The sequence below is a fragment of the Mustela nigripes genome, chromosome 3, assembly GCF_022355385.1.
Source record: "Mustela nigripes isolate SB6536 chromosome 3, MUSNIG.SB6536, whole genome shotgun sequence".
Classification (NCBI taxonomy): domain Eukaryota; kingdom Metazoa; phylum Chordata; class Mammalia; order Carnivora; family Mustelidae; genus Mustela; species Mustela nigripes.
The window spans coordinates 134872495-134899082 of record NC_081559.1 but is presented as its reverse complement, the minus strand read 5'-3'; the positions used below and the strand labels follow the sequence as shown (position 1 = coordinate 134899082).

At 43.0% G+C, this 26588-nt stretch overlaps 1 protein-coding gene across 8 annotated transcripts in view; it reads right to left on the bottom strand.

Annotated features, from left to right (window-relative positions):
• SULF1 (sulfatase 1) overlaps positions 1 to 26588 on the bottom strand; it is a 174280-nt gene that overhangs the window by 28035 nt on the left and 119657 nt on the right. For all 8 annotated transcript variants that reach the window (XM_059394685.1, XM_059394688.1, XM_059394686.1 and 5 more), the window contains 6 exons: positions 16943 to 17093; positions 15800 to 15975; positions 14365 to 14493; positions 14039 to 14095; positions 13184 to 13313; positions 1618 to 1834 (listed from right to left, as the gene is read on the bottom strand). In XM_059394685.1, the coding sequence (XP_059250668.1) occupies positions 1618 to 1834; positions 13184 to 13313; positions 14039 to 14095; positions 14365 to 14493; positions 15800 to 15975; positions 16943 to 17093 (860 nt within the window). The remainder of the gene's footprint in view (positions 1 to 1617; positions 1835 to 13183; positions 13314 to 14038; positions 14096 to 14364; positions 14494 to 15799; positions 15976 to 16942; positions 17094 to 26588) is intronic.

Sequence of the window (26588 nt, the reverse complement as noted above, 5' to 3'; positions counted from 1 at the left end):
AAAAACTGAATTTTGCAAATGCTTTTATCAGGCAGCTGACTTTTAATACCTGGCAGATGGAGGGCAATGCGAGGGGTAGGCCGGCATGGTCTCTGGTCTGCACATGTGGTCAAGGCTCATAGTGTGCTGGACACGGGCTTTAATGCATAAACCTTGGCCCCTCCTTACCAGATGCACTTTGGCTCCGAGGGGACATACTCACAGGGCCCTCTTTCTCCAGCCTGCTGCTAAAATAGGAAGAAGAGAGCACCCAGGCCATGGACTCAGAAAGGCACTGGCCACAGGATCCCGCCATGATGGCAGTTTCCGGAGGAGGAAACGCCTCTGTGACAGTCAGCAGGGCACTGAGTGTGCTCACGAACAACTCCTGTCCTTCAATAGGTGAGATTCTACATGGTTTGAAAGAACGGCCCCGGGCATCTCCACTTGTGTTCAGTGTCGGACAAAATCAGTGTTCGTGGTCACTGCTGTGGAGGCTGCCCCTTCCGGCTTTCCATTTGATATCTTTGTGTAAATTATTAAACCTGGCATTTTCTCTTAAGGAGGAAAAAAGATCTCTTAAATCATTCTTAGCCTTTGGGTTAGGGATTCGTTTAAGAATGTGTTGAAAGTTAGGGATATCCAGAAAAATGTGCACATATATACAGAATAGACTTATCATTTTGGATAAAATGTTAGAAGGCTCACAATCCCCTGAAATCCATCTGTGGAGTCCAGGATAAAAAATCCAGCGCTAAGAGCCTCTATTGTTCTAGTGATTGATTTGATTTCCTAATTTACAATGTGGGGGACACCTGGCTGTCTCAGTCGGTAGAGCACACGACTCTTGATCTTGGGGTCGTGAGTTCAAACCCCACGTTGTGTGTACAGCCTACTTAAAATAACAACACAGAAAATGTATTTTACTCATTTCCAAACCAGTATAGAAAAGAATTGCCACAGAAATGAGTCACTTTTCCTAATCTGCCACTAGGTGGCAATAGACTCTCATTCTTTTACGGAAGGTGCCAGACTGGGTTTTCACATCTGTATAATCACAGGAATTTCAGAGTTGCCTGATAGAATTTTTATAAAGAAAATGCTAGGCTTTTCATGCCAAATTTGACTAGTTTGACCCTGCCAGTCAACCAGAACAACAACAAAAAAATACTGTCCTACAAGAGATGTACCTTTAAAAAAAGTATTTATATTTTTCTTATTAAATCTATAAGCAATGAAACCTTGAATTTTTATTTTCCTCCTTTTTTTTTTAAAGAGCAGCTCAAGGCAGACAAATCAGGACATTAGTATTCATGTAAACTAAAACTGACCTAAACTATACCCTCTGCTCTTCCCCACACCTGTTACCCCTTTTTAGCTCTTTTAAGTGTGTGCATAGTTTGTGTCTAGTACTTTTACTGAATATATTTTCATTCTATGCTTAAGTTAAAATGTCCACAAACCCCAGATTTCAACTTAGTTTCGCTCTTCTAAACAGAACAATTCTTTGTTTTTGGCGCTAAACCTCTGCATGGATAAGATCTCAAACGTAGAGGGAGCAAGCCTTTTCTCGTCTCCCTGTTGTCCATCGGCAGAGCACTCTGCCTTCCCCTGACAGGGCCCCCGCGCGAAGCTTACTGGGGGTCCCCTGGTTTCTCAGGAACTGCCTTTGACTCTTCCTCTGGCTCCTGCCCCCACGATAGCCGGACTCTCCGCAGCTGCATTCTTTGTCCTTGTCTGGGAAGCCGCGAGCGTAGAGGTTCCGCGTGCTGTGCTGGACCGTGAGCAGGTCCCCGGATCCTTTACACTTGTGAATTCGAAGCTTGCCAGATGTGTCCTCAATGCACTGCCACTTCTGCAAAAGCCAATGTGAAAGCGGGTTACCCATCCCGCTCCAGGTGTTTCTGATTAAGGACGGCTGCCTTAGGTTTGGGGCAGCATGAGAAACCCCCTTAAGGAGAGCCAAGCAAGAAAGGCAAGCTTTTAACTGAGCCTGCCGTTCAGTCCATACCCCCCAACCCCGTGCTCTTAGCTCTTTCTCTCACTGTAGGCAACTGCGGATGACAAGGAAATCACTGGAAATCAGAACCACCTCTGCGACACTAGAGCCAAAAATTGATATATAAATCCCCGGTATCCAGACTAAACAGAGTCTTGAATGAAACATGTAAAAGCCCTTAATTCGCCAAGCCACAGAATCCAGCTGTCAGGGCTGTTTTCGCCAGACCCCTCTTTTCTCTGCAGAAACACACTTGGCTGCTTTGTTCTCGCCCCCGAGTTTCTGCCTCGAACCATGGAAGACAGAGAGGAGTTTAATCAGAGTCTACGCAGAGCAAGCGGACCAGCTTCCACATGGCATGAGTCAGCATGCCAGGTCTTCTCTGGGCCTCTTCTTAGCCTTCTCCAGACCCTGCACGCCCCGCAGAGCGAGCTGCTCGGGAGGACACATCGTTCACCTTCCCAAGAGATGGGCATGGGGGAGCTGCCCCAGGGTTTTCTCCTTTGAGCCTTCTACCAACAGGACCCAGCATGGGCTTCAGTGTCCCATTCACCTCCCGCCCATGCTTCTTGAATAGCAATCTGGCGGAAAGAAGAGCATTCACCTTGGGGGCATTTCATGGGCTCCTCCATATCTTACTTAAAGACTGAATAACCTTCCCCTTTCTTTTTCTTTTCCCCTCACTCGCTCCCTCAAATGGTAGTTTGGGAAGAACACTGACCCTGAATTGAAGCTGACCACGCTAGCACATAGTGTGCTACGTAGTGTGCACGTAGTGTGCAGAGAACTTCTGTCTCTGGTTTTTGTTCCAGAGAAGAGTATCACCTGTATACAATTACTGATACCTTTCCTTAAATGGACACATTTTTAATCAGTGGCCAAAGCAATAGTACCTGTCAAATTGTGCATTTGTTGCGCGAGTTACATATTTTCAATAAATAAAAAAAATATTATCCAGTAAAAGATGGTTTTCCCTGCACCACCGTAAGATGATCTCAGCTGATCCCTCCCCCATCTCAGCCTTGTACCTGTACCATACTTTGGATTATATTTTAATGTCCAAGTGACCTAATGCAAGGTAAAGTTTAGTCAAAGGTCCCGGAGGTCCTGGTGAGCAAATGACCCTTGTGTACAAAATGGGGTTCAACCACTCACAGTGGAGCGAGGTGCAGTTTTGGCTTACTTTCTCTTACTGGAGCCATGTGCCCTCTGTAAGTGTTGAATTATCAGAGCCGCCTTGCGTCTCTACCACAGAGTTCCCAAATCCCTGGTTTATAGGGCTTGCACTGTGATCTTGCTTTACCCCCACACCCTCTTGGTGCTACTGCTTTTGGTCATTTCCAGTGACATCAGATGACAATCTTCTTTGAGGCTTGACCAGCATATCCTTAATGTCTATCCCTTCCATCCAGAGAAGCAGGCTCTAGAGACAAAGTGACTAACCCTATTCACAAAGCTATGAAAAGGCAACACAGACAAGAACAGTCAAAGATCCACTAAGTTAGAGATGATTTAACTGGAAAAAAAAAAAGCAAAGTCAAGTTGATTAGGCACCGGGGAGTTATGTGAGCTCAGTGGTTCTCACGACTGGGCACTGGAGTTTCCAAAGCTCTCCTGGTGAATCCAATGTGCAGTTGGGGTTAAGAACAACTAACTTTGATTTGCATCTGGTCCCTGGAACTTTCTGCAGCTGGGACCAATGGCATGGGCAAAAGAGGTATTTGTGGGTCTAAGCAGCTCAGAAGGATGAGTCTTTGAGAGGGGAGTATGCATATTGCAGTGTGGGTATGCAAAGGAAGTTGTGTCTAGAAAGATACTGATGTAATTGGATCAGAAGACGACTCCAGCTGCAACAGAGGAACACTACCGGCTTGTCTCTACAGGCAGGACTATGTGCTTTCTGTAAGAGTAACCAGTTTTCCTTACTTTTTCTCCACAGTTAGCTGACAAGTGAGGGAACTTAGTATTTATAAAGGTTGAGCACAGGGTTCTGCGGCAGGGTTCTGTCATTCAACGTGGAGACCAGTGGTTTTCAAGTCTGGCTTTGTAGCCCTTCTAGACACATCCCATGAGCTGGGAGGAGGTGCCGTGAAATTCTCAAAAATAGTTCTCAGGAAAAAAAATAGTTCTCAGAAACTGATACACAGCTCCATGGAGCGGTGTTATAGAATGTGTATCATTTTATATGCCCTATAGAATAGAATAGAATTTCTGCTGACAGCAGAATAATCTGTAAGCTTTCAAAGCTCTAGAAAAGTTGGGAATCGGTGGTGCTTCAGTGTCATTCTAGATCTGTATTTGTCCTAAATCCAGATGGTTGAGGACCTGTCCATCAATCTGGGTGATCTCTAACTCAAGCATCCCAAAGCTAAGAGTTTGCTACTTGATGCATATGCTAGCGGAAGCAGTGGCCAGGGGATCCACAATTCAGCCTCGTAACTGTTTAAGAAGTGCTCTATTTTCTACCAGACAGAAAAACACGGTTAACTTTATTCTTGAAAAATAATGTGTCTTCTGTGGCTTGAATTTTTTTCGATTTCAGTATAAACGTTGAATTTTAAAACACGCAACTACAGTGAAAACCCTCCTAGTTTTATAGTCACGATGCATTAAAAAATTCTACATTTTTGGTGTGGCCTGAAGAGCTGAGGGTACAAGTAGATTCTTCTAGAACAGAAAGTCTAGGCAGAATTTTTAACGATTTGGTCTATCTGGAATCCAACCTGCATTTCCCCATTAGCCAAATTCCTCGCTAATGTCCTACAGGGCAGAGGTGAAGGGAAGGGGTGTTTCTTTCCTGAAGAGATGAATTTAACCAAACCTGAGATCTGGCACCATCCCGGGTACGGATCACATATCTCACAAATCAAATATGCATGTATATATGGATGTGTACATATACACGCATATACCCGCTTATACTATAGGTATATGTATATGGATGCATACATACACACATGCATATACCCACATATACTATATGCACACATATATTAATGTATACATACATACATGCATATACCTGCATATACTATAGGCATACGTATATGGATGCATACGTACACAAACATATACCCACATGTACACACACATATACCCACATGTATACATCTATACACATTCTTGTATTAAACAAGAGCTACAGAGAAAAATGCCAACGATTTCTCTACCGTGGGCCCTTTGAACAAGTCATAGGCCCTATTAATAGAGTCATTAGCGAGCAGCTTTAAAAATCTTAGTGCGAAGGAAGAGAGCTCTCAGGGAATTGCTCTGAAACTCATGCCATGGCACGGACTTGGCATTGCCTAAGAGCTGCAGCAACCAGATGGGAGCGGGGACTCAGAGGAGGCGACCTCCCAGGGGACGCGGCTCAGCCTCCGGGACGTGCTTTGTTGAACACGCGCCTGCGCCGAGGTACAGATAGCATACTTGCTCCCTCTTATCTACTCTCTGGCAGTTTATCGGTGAATCAGTGAACTGCCAGATCCCATCTTCCCTGAACCACTCTCCCCTTCCGTAAATTCCTCTGCCACTTCGTGGGACATCCTCTCGGTTTTTCTCCTGCATCTCTGACTCTACCAATCACTTCATGTACATTCATTCCACAGTGATTTCTGCACGCATTCGGCGAGCGAGGGGCTCAATTACACTATTGAAATAATTTTGTAAGTTTATATTAGGATTTCATTTTAGCCTTTCCAACCACACTGGAATTTCAAATTAAAGGCAAGGACCGTGTCTCACACTCCTGAATTGTTCCCTGACGTTAGCTCAGCGTCTAACCACTCTGTTTAGTAATCATGTCTTGGTGGCCTTGATTGACTGTATACACTTATGTGTAAATAACACCTGATGAAGAAGAGATGGCCCTTTTGATACAAGGATTAAAGTATGTAACTTGTTTGGTGGAATCAAACCCAATGGAAATGAGACAAATGTCCTTTAAACAATTCCCTTCAACATCACTAATGATGTCAGATACTGGTCTGGAGCACTTTATGTAAGTTTATCCACGTAATCACCACTATAACCTACAGTGCTACCATAACTCATTTAACGGAGTAGGATTTTGTAGTGGTGAATATCACCCATATTCCTCCTGGGGCTTGAGAATGGCATTTTACATCCATATCGATGTGGCTCCGTGGCAGAAGTCTGGACTTTCAAACCTAGAAAAGTCTGGATTCAACTATCAGCTTTCTCACACCACTATGTGTCCTTGAGCAAGTCAGCTATACCATTGAGCTTCATGAGTATTAGAACTCATTCAGGAGCTGGAAGAACTCCGTACTCAGTAGGCACCCAACAAAGGCAGTTATTGTTATTATTATTGTTATTATTTCACAGACTATCTCCCTCTGCACACACAAGTTAAGTTTATTACTTAACCTGGTCTTATGCAAACTTAATGAGAGGTACCATTTTTAATGGAGGCAAGTATTACTTAACCTGGTCTTATGCAAACTTAATGAGAGGTACCATTTTTAATGGAGGCAAGTATTAGGGATATGAAGGTAAGTATTGGGTTAGGGATGTGAAGACCTCCATTTTCATTTTGTTTTCCTGCTAACTCTATGGCCTTGAGCAAACTACAGAATCTCTTTGTTCTTCCAGATTCTACATCTAGTAAAATAATACTTGCTTCTCCTGGCCTCAAGGATATGCTATGAGAATAAGTCGTTGAATATTTTTGGAGTTCTGAGAAAACGATGCATTATATAAATCCAGAGCAATACTACTATAATTGACCTTTAACAACGGTTATCCAATCCTTGCGCAAGTTCATGTTTCATGCTTGCAAACTGTATATAATACAATAATTACTATTTAGTGGAGGAGACTGTGGGTTTGAATCACACAGATCTTGGTTTGAACTCAAGACTTGTCACACCTCCAGCTCTGTGACTTTGGGCAAGTGACTTTCCCATCTGAGCTTTAGTCTCCTTATATTTAAAATGAGCATAAGATCTCTTCTACAGAATAATTTTCAGGTATAAAATGTTCTGTGTAAAGTGCCTAGCATAATATTAGTGGAAGATAGAGCTCTGGTTACTTCCCTTTCCTGAATACCTACCAGATAATTATTATAGTTTCTACACTTTTAATTGCAGATATTTTTCCGATTGATTAAGAATGTTCTATATTCTTATTTATGCCTACTTATTTATGAACAAGAAACCGAAGAATTTGGCTACAGCTTTTTCAAAAGTACACTGCAATGAAAGCTTAATTTTATACACACATACGCACAAACACATGTGGGTTAGTTGTCATCATTATATGTCTTATTATGTGGATTTGGTCACAATGCAGGTCAAATCATGTTCTCCAAAATATAACAACCATACAGTAATTTTGGGATAGCCTGGTTAACCTTCAGGCTGGTACCAATCACGTAAAACACAGTTACCTGTCTGTGGACATGCATTTAGAATTTCATCTCAACACTGGGACTATAAAAGTACCATATAAACATCCTCTTCATACTGCTACTTAGCCGAAGCCACTGTCAGATTTTCTCACCGGTCTAAATAGAGTTACTTGTGCTAAGATTTATTTCCTGTCTTCTTTGAAACAGGGTGAGATGGGAGAGGGGAGAAGTGGAAAGGAAAGAGAAACAGAAGAAAATATTTCTTCCTTCAGATTTTCATCTGGGTAATCCTTTGTAAAAGTCAGTAATGAAAGGTCGAAAGGAGTATTGTTCTTACAGTCTGGGGAAAGCACCCCTGGTACACTGACCTTGGCCAACAAGTGATAGCCCGTATTTGTCGAGTGCTTATTATGTACCAGGTACTGGTTTAGATGTTTAATACACTTACCTCTTACAACGTTTACTTCGACCCTCTGAGGCAGGTACTTATTATTATGCCCATTTTCAAGATGAAGAAACTGAAGCAGAGTTAGATTGAGTAACTTGCCTCTGGTCACGTAGCAAGAAAGCAGTGGACCCAGGATGCAATCCCAGTTGATTAGGACCCCAATAAAAAAGGGTGGTAGAATGTGAGGCTTCCCAACAGCCTTGGTGGAGGGAATAGCATTTGTGAAGCAGAGGCAACAGCTTACCCGCTGGCCGCCGCTAACAGGAATGCTCTGTTTACGAGCAGGGAGAAGAGGATCCTGCCCAGAGCGGGCTGTGCTCTGGAGTAGTGGGAAACAAGAGCGTCAATTAAATTGGGTGTGGCCGCATTAGGTAGTTTATAAGTAAAATGGCCTTATGTTTGTCTTTTTTCTGACTCCTTTGGGGCATCATTAAGTATGGTTTGACATTTAAGCCTGTGGTTTGTGTTTTAAAAAATGCACAGAAGTCAAAACATCGAGAGGCACAACTAGTCAGAAATGTCCTTCAGTGCAGGTTGCAGAGGGGAGGAGGTAAGGTTTTGCGGCCGGAGGGCGGTGCTGAGCTCCATGCAGACAAGCGTCCAGCCAGAGGGTGGCACTGGGGCTCGGTCCTTGGGGCCGTCCCTCTGGAATAAGGAGGGCCGTGGGCAAGGGTCTGCGAGCCATGCTGAAATTTTAGCCAGGGCTCAGTGAGTTTCTGGAAACAGGCTGTCAGTTCCTGGCAAACTTGCCAGATCTTACTGGTAACTGCCTTTTATTCCTCCTCTGCAGCTGGTCACAAAAGGTTGAGGATCTGTGGTCAGAGGGATAATTTTGGGATGAGAACATAAATCCTGGAGCTAAACCAGGACATTCGACAAGCCACATTCTAATTTCCCAAGTAGTACCCGCTTGCTTGATCTGGGGTTCTTCCATAATGGTCAACAAATCTTTGATTTCATATTGACACAATAGTAGAAAGGCAAATGAAATTGCCAGGTTGCTGGAATTTAACAACTTGCAAAGGACATGAAATTTTCTTTATCAAAGAGAAAAACAAGCTTTTTTCAAACAACAGAGAATAGATGAAATGTACTCCAAAACTGAAGGCCTCGGGAATTTCTCTTTTATGTAATTCCTATTTAAGGAGTTAATCCCTATACCTAGAAGAGGAAAAATAGAGTAACGTTTTCCGGCATGAATGATTCTCAGTCCTGGTGGCTCAAAGAAATCACCCAGGAGCTGGAAAACAATCATGGGGTGTCTGGGTCTCATCCACAGAGATTCTGTGTTCCTTTGTCTGGAGTGAAGCTTGAGCATCAGCATTTGTAAAGCTGCTTCTGTGATTCTAATGTGCAGGGCTTGGGATCCACTTCCCTAGATGCTCTAAGTGGGTCCTAAGCTCGGGGCTTCCACCAGGCAAATGCCATCTATAATTTCAAAGAGAAGAATTACTCTGTTACATTTTTGAAGAGGCAGCATGTTCTGGGGAAGAAAGGATTAAGCTGGGAGTGAAGAGTTGCAGGTTCTGACTTTGAATTTGTGGCTTAAGTTTTCTCGACCTAGATGTCCTTATTAGAAAAAGGATACCTTTCAAGTAGGAGATTTCTAAGACTCCTTCCAACTTTAATATTCTGACTCTAGACCTCTGGTTCTTTACTATGTTAACAAATACAGATACCTTGACCTCACCTCTGACTCTGATTGGTTTGGGGGAGGCTATACATTGGTATTTCATTTCTTTCTTCCTTTCTTTCTTTCTAGAGGGGCGCAGGGAGAGGGGGAGAATCTTAAGCAGCAGGCCCCCCCCCCCCCACCACGCCGCTGCCCAGTGCGGAGCCCAAGGCGGGGCTCAATCTCACAACCCTGAGATCATGACCTGAGCCAAAACCAAGAGTTGGACGCTTAACTGACTGAGCCACCCAGGCGCCCTTACATCGATATTTTCCAAAGCTGCCCAGGTGATTCTAGGGTGCGGCCAGAATTGAGCATCATTGATGTGTGTTCTTTGTTGAGCTAAAGTCTTTTCAGATAGAAGCTGAGATCTGCATGTGTGTGTGTATAGTGTGTCATACATAAATCTGTACATAATGTGCTTGGGGGTGTAATGCCAGCTCAGAGAGTGGTGGGAATTCATACTCAGCCTCATATTAATTCAGGAACACAGAAGTAATGCAAACACATATGTCCATGCCGTCTTAATGAGTCCCTGCTGCTTCCTCTGTTCACGAAGTGGAAGACCTATTGCCAAATGTCTGGGATTCCAGCCCATTTTAATTCCCTTTTGGCTTCACAGGAATGAAAAAGCAGGTAAGATGGTCTGGAACAGAAATAACGCCCAACATTCCCACGTAGCCTTGTAACTCATCTAGCACTTTACATATATGATATCACGGAATCTTTATGAGACTGAGATTAATTTTCTTAACTTTAGGGATAGAAAGCCCAAGACTCTTAATCCAGTCCCCAAATACACAGGTAAGAAGTAGCGGATGCCGATATTCTAACCCAAACTTTGTGATGTCCTATTTCTTTTTCCTTCATTTACCTCCTTCGTGCATCCACACTGACCTTGCCAAACAGTCCTTAGGGGATCAGGCAGGGGGGTATGGTTGCATGGGTGAAATACACCATTTCTTTGGGGGTTGAAGTGAAGAGAATGGGGTTGGTATTGTGGGGTTTTCCTCTTTATCCTGTACAGAGTCAAACCAAAGAGAAGATTGTGTTGTCTTTGAATGGAGCTGGTTAACCTTGGTCAGAGGAAGAGACGCAGACCACGGGCCAGGTGTGCAATCAGTGTCAAGAGAAGAGATTAGATTAGAGTTCATTCTAGCCTTAACTGATGTCTTGACCCAGAGCAAAACAATCTCATTCTTCTGGACTTTTCCTTTTTAAAAGTCACTGATACTGTAACTAAAAAGATAATCTTCAAAGTAACCAGATAGAAAAAGCACGTGTCCCAAAACATAAAGATTCTGTAGAATACAACCGAGCTATCAGGTTTGACCCACAGTTTCTGTAACTGACTTGAAGAGGCTCAAAAATTTCCAGAAGTTCTCAGATTTTTAAGCTCTAATTTGAGCATCACCTATAGAAAGAAAGAAATCGCCATCCGGGGTAGAGTGTAATTCTCTGTTCTAATAATTCAGGCACTTCTAAAAGAAATTGTTGCGAACATTTACGTATATCCATGTGATATAATCTAAATTCAGACTGATTCACATCGAAATAAAGCAGCAGAGGAGAATCTCAGGGAACCAGTCATTAAAGCATTTCATGGGGTGCAAAACAAATTTAGAAAACTGTGAAAAAATTAAATGACATTCTTAACACAGTTAGCATTTCATAAGAGGGAAGAGTTTGTGCCAACATGTCGTAATCTAGTTGAGACTACATTTGCCCTTTAGGACATGTATTAAAATTCCAGGGCAAGCCATATGGAGAGAGGTTTGCAAAATTGTATACTGAAAGGTAGGCAGTGTACCTTATTCTCAAAAGGGTGTAATGCTTGCCACTCAGAAGGCTAAAATAGTAACAGAATCACCAATTCGTGTGAGATATATTTAACACCAAACATTTCCAACTCCCGAATAAAAGCAAATTAGTCTATTGAGGCTGGCTCATAAAAATCATTTTAGAGCTACAAAACAGTTCTGAGGTTTTAGTCATAATAACACTTAGAGCTTCCTTGAGAAGGATCTGAAGACATCATATTAAAATATAACGAATAAGTCTAAGCTTCTCCACTAGACACTTGAAAATTAAGACTTACTAGAACACCACGAAGGCCTGGTTTTATCCCTTCCTTCATCAACCTCCCTCCCCACCTTTTTCTATTTCAAAGGAATCCCCGAGGACAAAAAGTCATGAGGAAATGCAGAAAGTATGAGGCTCAAGTTGTTTATTGTGAATGTCTATTCAATAAGCTAGATACCATATCACCAGTACAACTGTGATGTCCTACATTTATGAGGTTATTTTAATAATGACTGTGTATCCATTTCGTGTACCTGGTATCCTGAACTGGTATTGGCTAATTGTGTGGCTATCTAGAGGTCAGATAAGTTGAAGAGAAGAAAAGACTCAGAACAGATGTGAACTTCTCTTTGCCTCGTTCATGTAACTGACCTTGGAAGGCGGCAAGTGGCCCGAGTTTTTGAATCCTACAACTCATTTCGATTCCAGCTCTGCACTCACCAGCTGCCCATTTATAAATGGGAACAACAATGCCTACCTCATTGGACGGATATGAGGATTAAACTGAGCTAATACATACTAAACTCCATGTATAGTGCTTTATGTAAGACAAATGCGTAATAACTATTATTTTTCACTTTCCTTCAATTTTGTCTCAATGACTTAGGTAATTCCTCTCTCATCATGATACAGTACTTCTTTTAGCTAGTGTAGATGTCAATCAAGAGTGTTTTAAATAGCATTCATATGTTCTCACTTTCCTTAGAAATAGGCCTGTGTTAATTCATCATATGGTATTTCTTTAGTTCTTATTGATAATAGTTGGTGTTCTGGGTAGTCCTTAATTCTATAGTAATATTTTTTTTAAGATTTGTTTATTTATTTGATAGAGGGGTGGGTAGGGGCAGGAGGATGAGAGAGAAACTCAAGCAGACTCCCTACTGAGTGTGAAGTCTGACACAATCTCACAACCCCAAGACCATGACCTCCCCCAGAATCAAGAGTTGGACACTCAACCCACTGAGATACCTACGCACCCCAATTGTAGTAATATTTGCATTGATAAAAATAATTCATTCTAATGAAATAGTTGATGTCAGAAATTTTGTGAGCAGAAGTAGAAACAATAAGCAAACACAATATGGCTTCTGTTTTCACTTCCCAGTCTTGGTCATGATTCTCTCCTCCTCTGTGGGCTGGATGACATCTGACTTTACTACAGGATGAGAAGACCCGATCACGTCTCTTGGGTGGTTCACCGCCCACGGGCTTAGCATCTACCCCTGGATCTTGACTAAGTAGTTTCTTGACCCTTTTTGATAACCAGTTAACAGGACTCCAAGGGGTGATGGCTACTCCTCAGGTGGAACCAAGTTTCTGATCTTTCTAACCAGACTACCCATTTCACAAGTGTGATATATTGAATTGGTGTTGGCTAGTTGAGTGGATATCTAGTTCTCTCTGAGGGCACCATCTTTTTTTCACTGAAGGGAGCCCAAGCAGTGATGAGGAGGCCCAGCTTAGACCAGTTAGATAATTCTCAGTCCGAGGAGAGCTGTCACAGCGAGCGCTGCATGACCACTATGAAAAACGTATTTATATATAAATGTACATTATTTTATATGTTGAAATTGTTAAAATTAGAAATGAAGAAGCATGTGACCTGTGGTAAAGACAAGCCGTATCACTCACCTGCCCAGGCTGTTCACAGGCTGTCTGGTACCTGGCCTGCTGGCACAATTCTTTGACTCTCTCATATTTGGGCAAGTGATTTGACTGTTGGATATTCTTGCTGGATTCTTCTTTCTTACGTAAAAACTTCCTTTGACAGAAAAGAGGAAGTTTCTGATGTGAGAAATGATCTGATTTACCCACCCAGTGTCTTTTCCTTTTCTCTTTTTCTCCCCTGCAGCATGACTCCTCCATATTCTTCAAATGGCGTGAAATAGATGATAAGACCTTGTCCATAGGAACTCAACATTTGCTGACTCCTTTGTGAAAATTATAAGCCAAGTACTAGGAGGAATCGTTATCTCCCTAAAACATTAATTTCAAAACTTTGGGCATAAGTGTTTAGTTTTAGATTCATGTAAATGCTTTTCTCTCAATATATGTATGAAAAAAAAAAAGAGAGAGAGACAATGAGGATTATGAATCAAAAGGGGAAACCCAGAAGGGACTCTGGAAATGACAGTCTCATATGTGTATTTAAAACTAGGAAAGCACTTATGGAAAGGAAGGAGAAAGGAGAGGGCGAGGCAGGACTCGGGAAGGAAGGGATGGACTGGTCCGACTCAGAACTGAGGTCGAACAATGCAACAGTCAACGTTTTGGTCCCGTTGTATGAGAACTTATGCTTTACAATTCTGATGCAACAATCATTACTGTGCTAGCCAGTGGAGAATGAGTAGCAAACCATTCAATCTTGTGACCAAGCTTACGAAATCTGCATGCTTAGTAAACTGGAATAAGGGGGAAAAAATACCCAGCAGGGAGAGCTGCCCACTAGGCCTAGTTCCCAGAAGCACCCCAGGAACCAGTAATTACCCTCTTTCCACGAGGAACGTATCACGCCAAATTCTGGCTTTCTTGTTTGTTCGAAACCTGAAAGCAAAATAATAATATTTACTGTTGGTATCTGGACGTTTTTCCACATGCATCTGTGCTCACAGTTTATTTAAAGAAACACCTCTCGCTTCCCGCAGACCGCAACTGCCCCTCCATCAGTATGCTGCTCACAAACAGCCAAGACATTCTCAGCTTGGGGTGATTCTCATGGGCAAGATGTACTTGGCCTTCACTCCTTCCAGCGGCCGGCTGGCTCTGGGGGCTGGGGTGCTTGGGGCTGGCTGAGGGAAAGCGAATGGACACACCTGTTACCTGGCTTTTCCAGATCCAGAAGTTTGAGGACGGACTTGCCGTCCACATCGGGAGGGGTGTCAAGCCCAGCGATGTCCAAGATCGTCGGGGCCAGGTCAATGTTGAGAACGATCTGTGGGACTCTGCAAAGGGACAAGTGGTCACTCCTGGAATTAACGTCTGTGTGGGTGGCATGGAGGGCCACTTTCTCCACACAGATACTTCTCGGCCTTCAACCCTCTTCCCCTACCTTAGTCTTTCCCACATAAAACTGTTTCACCTAGATCAGACAATTCTCAGAGTGTTTCCAATGACCTGAAGAGATACAATAAAGTTCAAAGAAACCCTTTTACTACTATCATCTCCCAGATGTAGCGGCAGAGGAGGCACATGGAGGAGATTCAGAATATCCAGGTTCTGGGCCCCAATGCAGCCCCTTCCAGAATCAGGGACTCTGAGAGAGGCACTGGTGCTGTGCCAAGCTTCTTCTGTGTTAGATCAGGAGTCCAGGCTGGCGAGTGCCTGGATGGCTCAGTGGGTTAAACGTCTGCCTTTAGCTCAGGTTGTGACCTCAGGGTCCTGGGATTGAGCCCCGCATGGGGCTCCTCGCTCAGTGGGGAGTCTGCTTGACCCTCTGCTCCCCTCTTTCTTCATGCTGGCATGCCCCCCTTCAAATAAATTAGTAAATTCTTAAAAGAAGAAGAAGGAGGAGGAAGAGGAGGAGGAGAAGAAAAAGAAAAAGAAGTAGTAGTCCTGGCTGGATGCTCCTTAAGGATCATTCCAGATTTGAAATTCCACTTGGATTCTTTTCTTTAACTCTTTCCATAACTTGTTTCATGTACGCAATCTTATTTTACACTGAACATCGTGATGTAGATGGCAGGGAACATAAAACCCATTTTGTAACAGGAAAAGAGAAATGCAGGGGGAGGCAGTGACTTGTCTAAGGTAGCAGAGATAGAACGCTAGTCTTTTAGACCCTTTTTTCTTCTAAAAGAAAATCATGCTTTTTAAAAATTTTATTTTCTTTAAAAATTTTTCTTTAGTAATAATTAAAAAAAAAAAAAAACTAGAGGCAGGCACTGTTTCCATTTTTGTTTCTGTTTTTAAAGACAGTGTATGTCTGATTCAAAGAGAGTACAGGTATGTCCCTAACGATCCCATTCTATGTCTGTGAGCACAGGCCATGAGATGTGGATTTTGGTTCATTTGGCAGAATTAGTCATTGATAGTTAATTTTCCTTTCTCTTTAAATAGCATACTTCAGTTAATTTAACATGTGGCAGGGAAAAAAACCAAGATTTTCATTTTCCAAATTACCAACCTCCCCCTACCTACACCCTTTTCTGTTTTGGGTGAAAAGAAACCAGACCCTGAGATTGATAATCGGATCATCTCAGATACACATAAGCCACGATAGCCAAATGTTGCAAGCAGAGAAATACGTACACGGATCCTGGTTCTACACTTGGACCACGAATAAAGAAAGGCACACGGATATCAAAGTCGTATGGCATGGATTTCCCCTTGACCAGTCCAAACTGGCCTATATGGTAACCGTGGTCAGCGGTGTAAATGATGTAGGTGTTCTCCAGCTCCCCTGTCTCCACGAGCATATTATACAGCTGAAATACAACGGAGACAAGATGGGCAAGATGACAAGAGTGTCGCCGTGATTCTCCCCGTAAGTCTTCACCATTATTTGTTAAAGGCAAGTGTTATTTCAACAAGGCTGAGAAACATGATGACTATCTACATGTTCCAGTTGCTTACAATCCTGGAGGGAAAATGTCTAATAATAGAGTAATGTAACTTTTTTGAATCTGGCACATTGTTCTTCAAGCTTTTGTGCACCTATTAAAAACAACAACAACAACAACAAAAACCAAACGACAAACTCTTCAAAACAGCTCCTGCCACCTAACTTACAGGTTTCACTTTGAAAATTCACTGTTAAATTTTATCATTACTCTTTACATAGTTATCAAGGATTACGAAGAGGCTGCTTTGGAGCTTGAGCCAACTAAATCCAGCCTCTGGGCATGTTTTGTTTGGCTTCTGTTATTTTTTTAAATTCAGGAAATTTCAAATAAAATGTTTGTATTTCTGGTTTCCTTTGAGCTATCGAAGGGAGCGGGATTCTGGTTTCCTTTGAAAAGTCAAAAGAATTCATGACACTGGATCTATTTTCCTACGCAGGAATAATAAGCTGGAGCTGAGTAGTTGCTCCTTGTTACAGATGTGGGCGTTTAAAGTGCCCCAAAGTTCCCGCCATGCCCTATCGCTTTATACAAGACCAGCTTTAGGTATTTACATTATTTGCCTAATTCTTGAAGGTATTTGTGAGTGTAGCTCTTGACTTAGGGTGTTTTGATTTTGTCCTTTCTTTGCTGCTGGCTCCAAAGAACCAAGCCTGGTCAAGATAAGGGAGAGAAGATAAAGTCACTCAACACACACATACACATATTCACGCACACGGGCTCTCTCTCTCTCTTGAAAACACCTCTGAGATGAAGATGGAATTAGCAAGAATGGATCTACACCAAGGAAGCTGGACCAAAACCTGTCACTGAGGCAAGTTTGTGTACTTACCCTTTCCACAGAATCATCCACCGACATCAAAGTCTGAAGTCTTTTGCGATGTAGAATGTTTGTAAATTCCATATGGATGGGCAGCATGGGTCCCGTGTACTGCATAATCCAGTGCTTATCCATGTTTGGTGCATAGTTATAACTAGGGGTTCTGAAAATACCCAGAAAGGATTCTTACTATATATAATTTTAGTCAGGTAAAGAAAAATCTCAAGTTGAAGGTTGTGAAGTAATCATTTAGGAAAGGTAATTTAGACATTGTTACTTTTGTCTCCCACGGGTCTTCTATGTTTATAAGAAGAGCTCAAAACTTCACTACCCCAAATATCACACATCCCCAAAAGGCATATGGATTCAAATTTATAAAACCTAGACGGGCAGCTAAAAAGGTAATTAGTGCAAGTTCATTTGATTCATTGAATAAAATGTGTAAAAAGACATCAGGATGATCATGTAAGATCTAAAGATAAAATTCTGTAATACACAAGGGGATGTTTTCATGGTGATGTTAACTCTATAAATGTTGTAGTTAATTAGGCTATTAGATATAGTCAGAAAGATGTGGAATAACGTATTTTTTTCCTCTTGATTTTACTGGGCTATTATATTGATTACTTACATATCTAGTCTATGAGTTTTTCTCATTCCTAACCTTATATATAGATACCATTAATTTAATGGGCTGTGCTGGAATTAAAGCCAATCTACTTCTTCAATATACATGCTTATCCGTAAAGCCATTTTTTTATAGACAATTCAATACACGTGCAGACACAATTTTTGTTAACTACAGGGAGGTGGGTCTTATTCCTCTTGAACATGTGGCTTCAAGTCTATATTTAATTTATTGCAGAAATCCAAGTGGTGTCTCATACATTTTATTGGAGACCCACAAAATATGTCGCTTTCTTTTTGAGATCTAACCCAAATCCCTTGACCATTAGATGCTTCTACCTCATCTTCCTGTGCCATCTTTTATATTACAAAACTGGAGAAATAGGGGCGCCTGGGTGGCTCAGGCAGTTAAGCGTCCGACTCTAGATTTAGGCTCAGGTCATGGTCTCAGTGTCCTTTTGCTTGGGATTCTTTCTCCCTCCCACCCACGGACCCACGCCCCGCTGTTCCTCTCCCTTCTTGCTCTCTCTCTAAAATAAAAATAAATTTAAAATAAATAAATAAAATCTCAAACCCCCCCCAAAACCCCAAACTGACAAACCCTAGAGAAATAATCACTGTGAGCTGGAGTGAATTCAGGAGCATTTACCATGAACTCTGCTGGTTTGCTCTAGTGCAAATTTCCCTTGGGGTGAACCTGGAATTTCTGTGCTACACAATTGTTTACTGTGCTATTCCTATGCATGCTGAACAATATAAATGCTGCCTGTTGTTATGCATTTTCAAAATCTCACTTCTGATAGTTGAAAATGCTGTTTTGGGGTGCCTGTGTCGCAGTGTCTGCCTTTGGCTCAGGTCATGATCTCAGGGTCTTGGGATCCAGTCCCACATCAGGCTTTCTGCTCAGTGGGGAGTCTGCTTCTGCCTCTTACTCTCCCTCTCTGTCTCTCTCTCTCAAATAAATAAATAAAGTCTTTTTTTTTTTTTTTTTTAAATGCTGTTTTGGTACCACTGAGCTTCTTGGATGCTAGTTAAGTAGCAGAAGTACAACAGCACAAATACCAGCATAATAGTGAGCACAGAAGACACTATCCCTAAAATTGTATAAATTGTGCTCAGTAGTGTAAGTCAACTCCTTTTTAAAGGGGCAGAATTGCAGAGTAGGAAAAGCAAGTGTGGTTCACTTTGCTCATCTGTAAATGGGGATAATAGTACCTTTCTTAAAAAGCTCTTTTGAGGAACAGCAGATCTATTTGTCTATCTCTATCTAATCATCAATCATCTCTCTATCCATCTATCACCTATTTATTATCTATCTATCTATCTATCTATCTATCTCTATGTCACTTGAAAGTGCTAGTACAGAGGCACATGCATTTTCTATATGAGCCAATAAACATTCTATGTAAGTGTCTGGTTGGAAAAATCCTGTTGTATTAAAAACCAAACAAGCTCTCCAGGTATAACCTGCTATTCTTTTTAAGAGAAATTTTCAACATAAACTTTCTTATGTTTAGCCGGAAATGACTCAAGAACCACTTGTCCCGTGTTTTTGGCCTGAAAGTTTTCCTGATATCTAAAAGTGAACACGGGTGGAATCAGCCTCTTCAATCTCAGGGGCTCATGCAGTAGGAAAGGATGTAAACCCTGTTTCTTATTCTTCACGCAGCATGTCGTGGTACAAACAGGATTAGATGGAGAGGCTGAGCAGGATGACAGAGGGGGCTTCTAAACCCCATCGGAGAGGGATTTTCACCCGCAGGGGTGGCTAGAGGTCAGAAAAATAGAGCAAGTGGGTCATGAAAGGTCCCCTAACCATTTACTGATACGTGTCTCGAAAAAGAATAAGGTTATAAAAGATCATACAACGTTTCTTTATAATACCTAAACATCTTCCTCTTACTGCCTTTGATGTTGGTTTGCCTTAATTTTGAAATAAATCGAGTTGACTTTTTTAAAGCCACAAAACCTCAACACAAATAAAAATTAACAATAGTGAACTGAAACGAAGACTCGCAGCGGGCAAATTATATCTTCTACCAGCTACCTTGATGTGCTTGGCACAACTCCATCTCACTTTGAGGAATGGGGAAGGTCGCAGCAAATTACAAGCCTCCAATTGGGCTCCCGGATTTACACAGTGACATATGTTAAATCTGGCTTATATTAAAAAGGAGAGTTCAGGTCTGTTGTCAAAATGTCCTTCCCTACCCCCAACTGCCTTTTTCTCCCCCACCCCCTTTAATTTCTCCAAGTGGGAGCTGACCCCCAGCTCTGGAGCTGAAATCCCAGGTGGGATCTCAGCAGGGGGCAAGGGGGAGATGCATTTGCCTTTTAAAGGAAGACAGCCTGCCCCTGCTTCCCACCCACTGAACAGCAGCTGTTCCGGGACCTGCAGGTGGAAGGTCGGGGGTCTCTGGAATTGACAATGTTGCTGAAAAGTGATCTTTTGCCAAAGACCTGTGGTTGCCTCCTGCTGGGCTCTTCCAAATTCCTGGAAGATGCAGCCTTCTGTCCTCCAGTGATAATTAAGGCTTGCTTCCGTAAGAACTGACTCACAATGACTCAAACAGGGCCTGGAGCCCTCAGCTGGAACAGCAGCCACTGAAAGGAGCAGGTAACTGTTTTGGGGAAAAGTGGAAAATCACAGGTCCGATTGTTCCAGAATGTTTTGGGGATCAGACCTGAAATCTCATCCCAGCTCTGTTACTGACTACTGCATGATCTTGGCAATGTTTTTTTTTTTTTTTTCCTTTAAGACTGTTTCTCCTTCAATGTAATGGGCATAACGACTTCAGAGCTTTGTGAGGGTTTAAGGAGATTTCAGTGACTCCAGAGAACACATCCTGGGACCACATCACACTCGTTCTCATGGGTAGCTGGGAAAGATCTCGTCATTTAATAGCTCTTTTGGTTGCAGTGGCAACCCTGAGGAGCAGGCAGGACACTTTATTCCCATTTCACAAATAAGAAAGTAAAGTGTACAGAGGTGGCTCAGAAATTCCTTCCTGGGGCCGGAGTTCCTCCCATGACGTCACAAAGACCAGAGTCCTGCACCAGAGTCCCCAAGGAGCACCTCAAAATCCCTGTCATTCAAAGATCTGATACATACATTCCTTTCTGCCAAAACTAAGTCCTAAAATCCTTACCCTTCGTACATTAGCATTTTCTGCTCCCTGTTCAAGTACCTCCCACCAGCTGCCTAGTGTCTGCTTTTGCTGACAATACATGATCAAGTCGGACCGTCCAAGGCATACTGGATGCATCAGCGAAAAAGACAGATAACGACTGCTCTTTGCTTAAAAACTGCTTAAGTTTCTGTTGCTTTAAGGAAAAAAAAAATCCACTTTGGGGTCACAGTTGCACATGTCTGACCTGGTAAGTCTCCTTCTTGTCTGTTCCAAGAAGGATTTTAACCAGTAATTCTGCATTCCAGGCCTTATACTCTCCCCCAAACCTAGACTATTCTCATAGTTTAAAATGTTAACTTTCCCCTCGTGAGGCTTCTCTGCACATTGCTTTTTCTTCGTGTTTGAATTTATTGCTCAGCACTAGATCATAGATCCTTTTGACCTCACATTTGTGACTTCAACCTTTGCCGTCCGTGCCGATTCTCTCTGGGCTTTGATTCCCTCTCCTCTGCTGCTTATTGGCATAACGAGAACACGAATCCTGAAAATCAGTAATGTCACCTTTCTTTCTGATGGGTGGGTATTTGGGGAGAATAATTCTCACTAGATGAGAGACAGTTTTAAGAAATGCATGTGTTGTGTATGAAATCCATATTCCAGGAATTGCAAAGAACTTAGCAGTTCATTTTTACTGCTGATGGCCTTTACTGTCACCCAGTGAAAAGAAAGACATTTCTAGCATTTCATATCCGCACGTGTGTTTTCTTCATTTGTTATTTAGTCTCGGACAACAACAAAAACTCTAATGATCTAACTCTTAAAGAGCAGTGGTAGTGGGTCCGTCATTCTGTGAGAAATGAAATAGGTTTCAATTCCCAGAATAAGCTAGTTATATAGATTTAAGACACACAATCAAAGCATTAAATTGGAAATTCTATACTTAATCTCCCACGCCACACCATCTCAGCTTTCACTCAAATTGAACTTATTTAATTGACTTTGTAGAGATATTCCCCACCTGAGTTCAAATGTCTTTAGGTAGGTAACATTTGAACGCACGCAGAATAATATCAAATGATCTTGATTATAGATACCGCAGGAAACTAATTTAAAAAGTCTTCTAAGATGCTGCAGACTCCAACAGAATTGTGCAAACCCACACACGGGAGCCACTTCTAATATTAACTGTAACTGTGACGAGGGCTGAGCAAAGCAGGGGAAGTACAAAGGTCACCTGGGGGCAAGAGATCAGAGGTTTAGCTCCAGCTTTGTCCCTGTCTACTTATGTGACTTGGGCAGAGCCATTTGGGTCTTTTATTTTTTTGAAATAGAGTTTGGGCCTTCATTTTTTAACCTAAAATGTTACGGCATTCGATGATTTCTAGGTGTCCTTTAATTCATAAAACCGACTGCTTAAATATTTTTATGCTATCAAAATACGTTTTAATGTCACCTGAGATTAACACGCTCATTCATTTGCTAAACAAAAAAAATATCTGGCAAGGGATGGGGAAGGAGACATGTTCTCCAGACACCGGAAGCAGAGAGGTAAAACTTGGCCCTGCCTTCTGGCAAGAGCTATCTTGCCTAACTCCAGGGCCTCATTCACACCGTATCTTGTGTGAATGCTGCCCCCTGGAGGTGTGCAGTTTGACTTCAAGGGTCTGGGTAAACAGCCAGTGCCATGGGATATGCAGTCAATGACAGAGAGAAGAACAAAGTGGGAACACAGGGAGGGAGCGATGAGTTCTGCCCAGATTAAAGATTCTTACAGAGAATTTAAAATTCTCTCATCTTCAAAAGCATTTTCTTTTATGGATCTGTGGAAGCAATGAAGTGAAGATGTGCAAATTCCTCTAAGGGAAAACATTTCTTTCCCATTTCGGACAATAGAGGTGCTTTAAAAACTTTGTTCTGAGGCTTATGCAGAGGTTGTTGTCCCTTTAGCACACTTTGTCATCCCCCAAACTGCGCTTTTTAGACCAATTCTTGCAAGTTAGAGGAGCTGGATCATTCTACCAAGAGTTTAGATTTCACTTGAACCGGTGTTGGTGTGTTCATACGCACAATCAGACACATTTCCAGGGACAGGGAGAAAGAACTGGTGAAATGGAATAATAAAAAAATTTCAGTTGATAGGAAGATGGTTGGTAGGAAAGTGCTGAGGGAGTCTCTTAGCTTCCCCCAGAATCCTAGGGTAGGTAAATAGAGTCTCCTTCCCTGTCACTACTGCACATTATCACGTCATGGCGGCCAGGAGACAAAAGCTGTGTCACAGAAAGAGCGAGGGTATAGCAGTCCTAGGAGGATCCTGGGAGGTAATTTACAGAAAAGGACAGTAGGGTCTTTGCCACAGGGAAGAGCTTTAGGATAAGGATTATCATGTGTGATCTTATGACGGAGACTCCCTCAGGTATCACCGAGGCCTAGAACAGCTGAACCACTTCTGATTAAGCAGTGCCTCCTGTCACCAAGGGTCCATATCTGTCCTCGTACTTAGTTGGTTGGCAAAACCTTCAGCCTTGAAGTGTAAAGCCAGCAAGCCAGTGTTGGCCCGGCTTCCTTCCTTTGTTGGGAGTGGAAAGTACCGTGGAAACACGACTCATTCACTCCGGTTGGAGGGGGCCAGATGACGACCGCCTAAGGCCACACGAAAGGCACCTGGATACTGCGTGACTACCAAGGAAGGCCACCGCCGGGAACGCGTCCACATGACTTGCTTCTCCCAACAGGGGAGTGTCTACAGCTTCTCCTGTTTGCAGAGGGCTTGCCAAACATGTCTACAAAGTATGCTCGAGTGTGTGGCGAATGTTTTTGCTAAGGAAACCTGCCATTCAGGGGCTCCATGCTCCACAATTAGCCACCTGTCTTCATCTGTCTCACTCCTTTTGTCTACAGACTGAACTGTGGACCTGTGCAGTCACTCACGGTGACAAGAGCCGCACACGGACTCTCGCTGGCCTCCTCCTCCAGTGAGCGGCAGCCAGGGAGGCCTGGGCAACGAGGACTCAGCTAACTCAGGCCTTTGGAGGCCTGAGGGAGCCGCAGCACCTCTCTCCACGCCGGGGACACCAAAGCCCAAGGCTTAGCAGCAAACAGAGGCTGAGTCACCTAGCCAACTGCATGGATTTTCATTTTCTAGCGCTGAGGATGTTCTCCTCACTGGCACTTGCTCGCAGCACCCATTTTGCAGCAGGAAAAGATAACACAGCCCAGATGGGTGTTTGTATTGCCTGGGTGTTTAGAGCGGCCGGGTGCGAGGGACTCGTCCCAGTGTGAGTCTTAGCTTGTCAAGAGCTTTGTCACATCACAATGGACACCTATCAACTTGTCATTTCTTCAGCTGCTTCTCCTGAACGTGAAGTTGAACCAAATGAAATTGCACTTTTTGTGGGTCAGGAAAGAGGGCCTCAAGAAAGCAGATTTATGTGGTTCCTCTGAATGGAAAAGATCAATAAGGATCAGCGTCCATGAAGTGGCTTCTGTGTCCCAGGCCCTCTGGGGGGACTTCCTGTCTCAGTTTGTGTTCATGATATCATGTCAAAGTGCTAGTATTATCCCCATTTAACAGATGAGATGATGGGGTTTCCTAGACGTTAAAAAAAGAATGCCCACAGGCTTTGTAGTGAGAAGACAGGAAAAAAGAACCCATCATGCTTATTTGTCTCAAAGGCCTAAATACTTTCACTCTGCCAAGTGAAGATTTCTTTTATAGTCACTAGTAAGCCACACAGGTAGTTCACGGGAACTCAAAAGAAATAACTGAAGCAATTTTCACGAGAAAATGACCGAGTCACTTATTCTGTCACTACCCCACCAAATGACCTCCGGTGACTCTGCTTAAGGTCACGTATAAATTCATTCAGGTCCTCAAAATTCTGCTAGTTTCCCTTTCTGGCTTTATCCCTTCTTGCCTTCCTTGTGCTCCATTTTCCTAGGTCACTTCTTAGATCGTCTCACATAATGTGGCGGCCACTTGTCCACGCTGCATTTTCTTCCTGAAATCATCGAGCCAGTCTGTAGGATCAGCTGCAGAAATTGTACCCATTCTTTGAGGCCTGCTCTGAATGTCGGCTGGTCCATGACTTTTCCGGTGTTGAGAACGCCTCTTCCTCCAAACTTCCATAGCCCCTTGAAGGCCTGTCCTAGTACTTATGCCTTCTGTTCTGACTGGTGCTACGGCTGTTTGGACACTTGCCCATCCTCCCCCCAGAGTAGGGGCTGGGGGCAAACTCATCCTGTAAAGGGTCAGAGAGCAAATACTGGGGGCATTGAAGGCCATAATGTATTTGCTACAACTACTCTGCAGTTGAATTGTGAAAGCAGCCACAGATAACACAAAAACGAATGAATGTGACTATATGTCAATAAAGTTTTATTAACAAAAGCTGGTGGCAAGCTGGATTTGGCCCCAAGAGACCCATGCCTGTCTTTGTTCCCTGGTTTCTGGTTGTAAGCAACTGTGTCTTCCTCGTGCCTACATCCCAGCGGTACTGGAGAGCACCACTTATAAATATTGTGGAATCAAATAGAATTTGTAATTGCTGGGCTCGGAGATGCTGTTGTTCAATGATGATGAAGGCCCAGGGAAGTCTGCAGATTCCTCTCCTCCTATAATTGTCCGTGCATGCCACTGGCTCTCAGAACCTTTTGACCTGTGGCTGATTTTTCTGTAGGCTCAAGACCTTGCCCAGAAGCTTCAAAGCAGGTTGACTTCTAAGGAGCCATAAAAAAAACACATTTTGTCAATGCCCTCTCCTCAACCTCACAAAAATACCGGTAAGGGTTATAGTTGTAGCAAGCCTCCCTAGGCTGAGCATCTGCCAGTGTAACAAGAAAACTGACACAGAATGATTTTCTGATTCAAAAAGGAAAGAGAAAGTTGGGTCCCAGGGCCGGGAAGAAAACTACAAAGACCTTTCTCTTTCACTGAACCAGCAGGTTGCCTATCTGTAAGTGATCTAGAATGGAGAGCCCCTCGCCATTTGTGGGCTTTGCTCATGACTTTTGTTGCATGGTTATATGTAGGTAGACCTTCTAGAGGTTTGTATATCCATCCACAGCGTTCTTTCCGAAACACAGCGGCTCACCCAGACCACATTCCCCAGGCGCAGGGGGAACCAGCTTTCTTTGTTGACAATAGTTCATGTTGAGATGCTTCCATCCTTCCATCCTGACTGGGCATTTCAGCAGGGTGTCTGTCCTGGTTTTATATTTACTGTTAGTTCCTGTCCTCAGTCAGCTCTGACCTCCTTCCTTCTTTCTAAATCACTTGATATGGCAGAGACGACCTGAATACCACTGGCCCAAAGCCATGAGTTTACTAGTTATAAGATAAAAAAATAAGCATATAAGGGAGGATTCTTCAGGGATATATAGTGACCAGCAATAACAGTGCCTTCGGTATGTCCCTCTTTCCATAAATGCATTTACTCAATTTTCTTTCTGTCTAGGATTGTGGCTGGGAAATCAGTGTGGGTGAGAAGAGATGCTACTTCAGCATAAACAGAGGAAGAACCAATTTTGGAGGTTTAGTGATGAAGGAAACATACCAGTTCCCTGGTCCCTACTTTCCTGATGGCGGATCCTTCCGTAGACATAGAGCCAAGCGCTCTGTCAGGAAGGCTGTAAGTTACTACAACGGACGGGAAGGAAGTGGGTCCAGGGAGTAAAAAACAAAATCATGTTCTTTGCTGCCAAAGCATCCGGACTTTTTCATTCTTGGCTAGGGGGAGTTACCAGCCTAACAGGGCTCTCTGCCTCACTCCCTCCTCACCCCAACCCCTCTTCTGGGCCTCCCCTCCCCTCCTTACCAAAGTTCCTGCCTCTCAAAAGGAAAACATCAGGTTATTTTAAAGCCGTGACCTAAGAAGGCCTCTCGGGCAAGCCTGCGCAAGCTG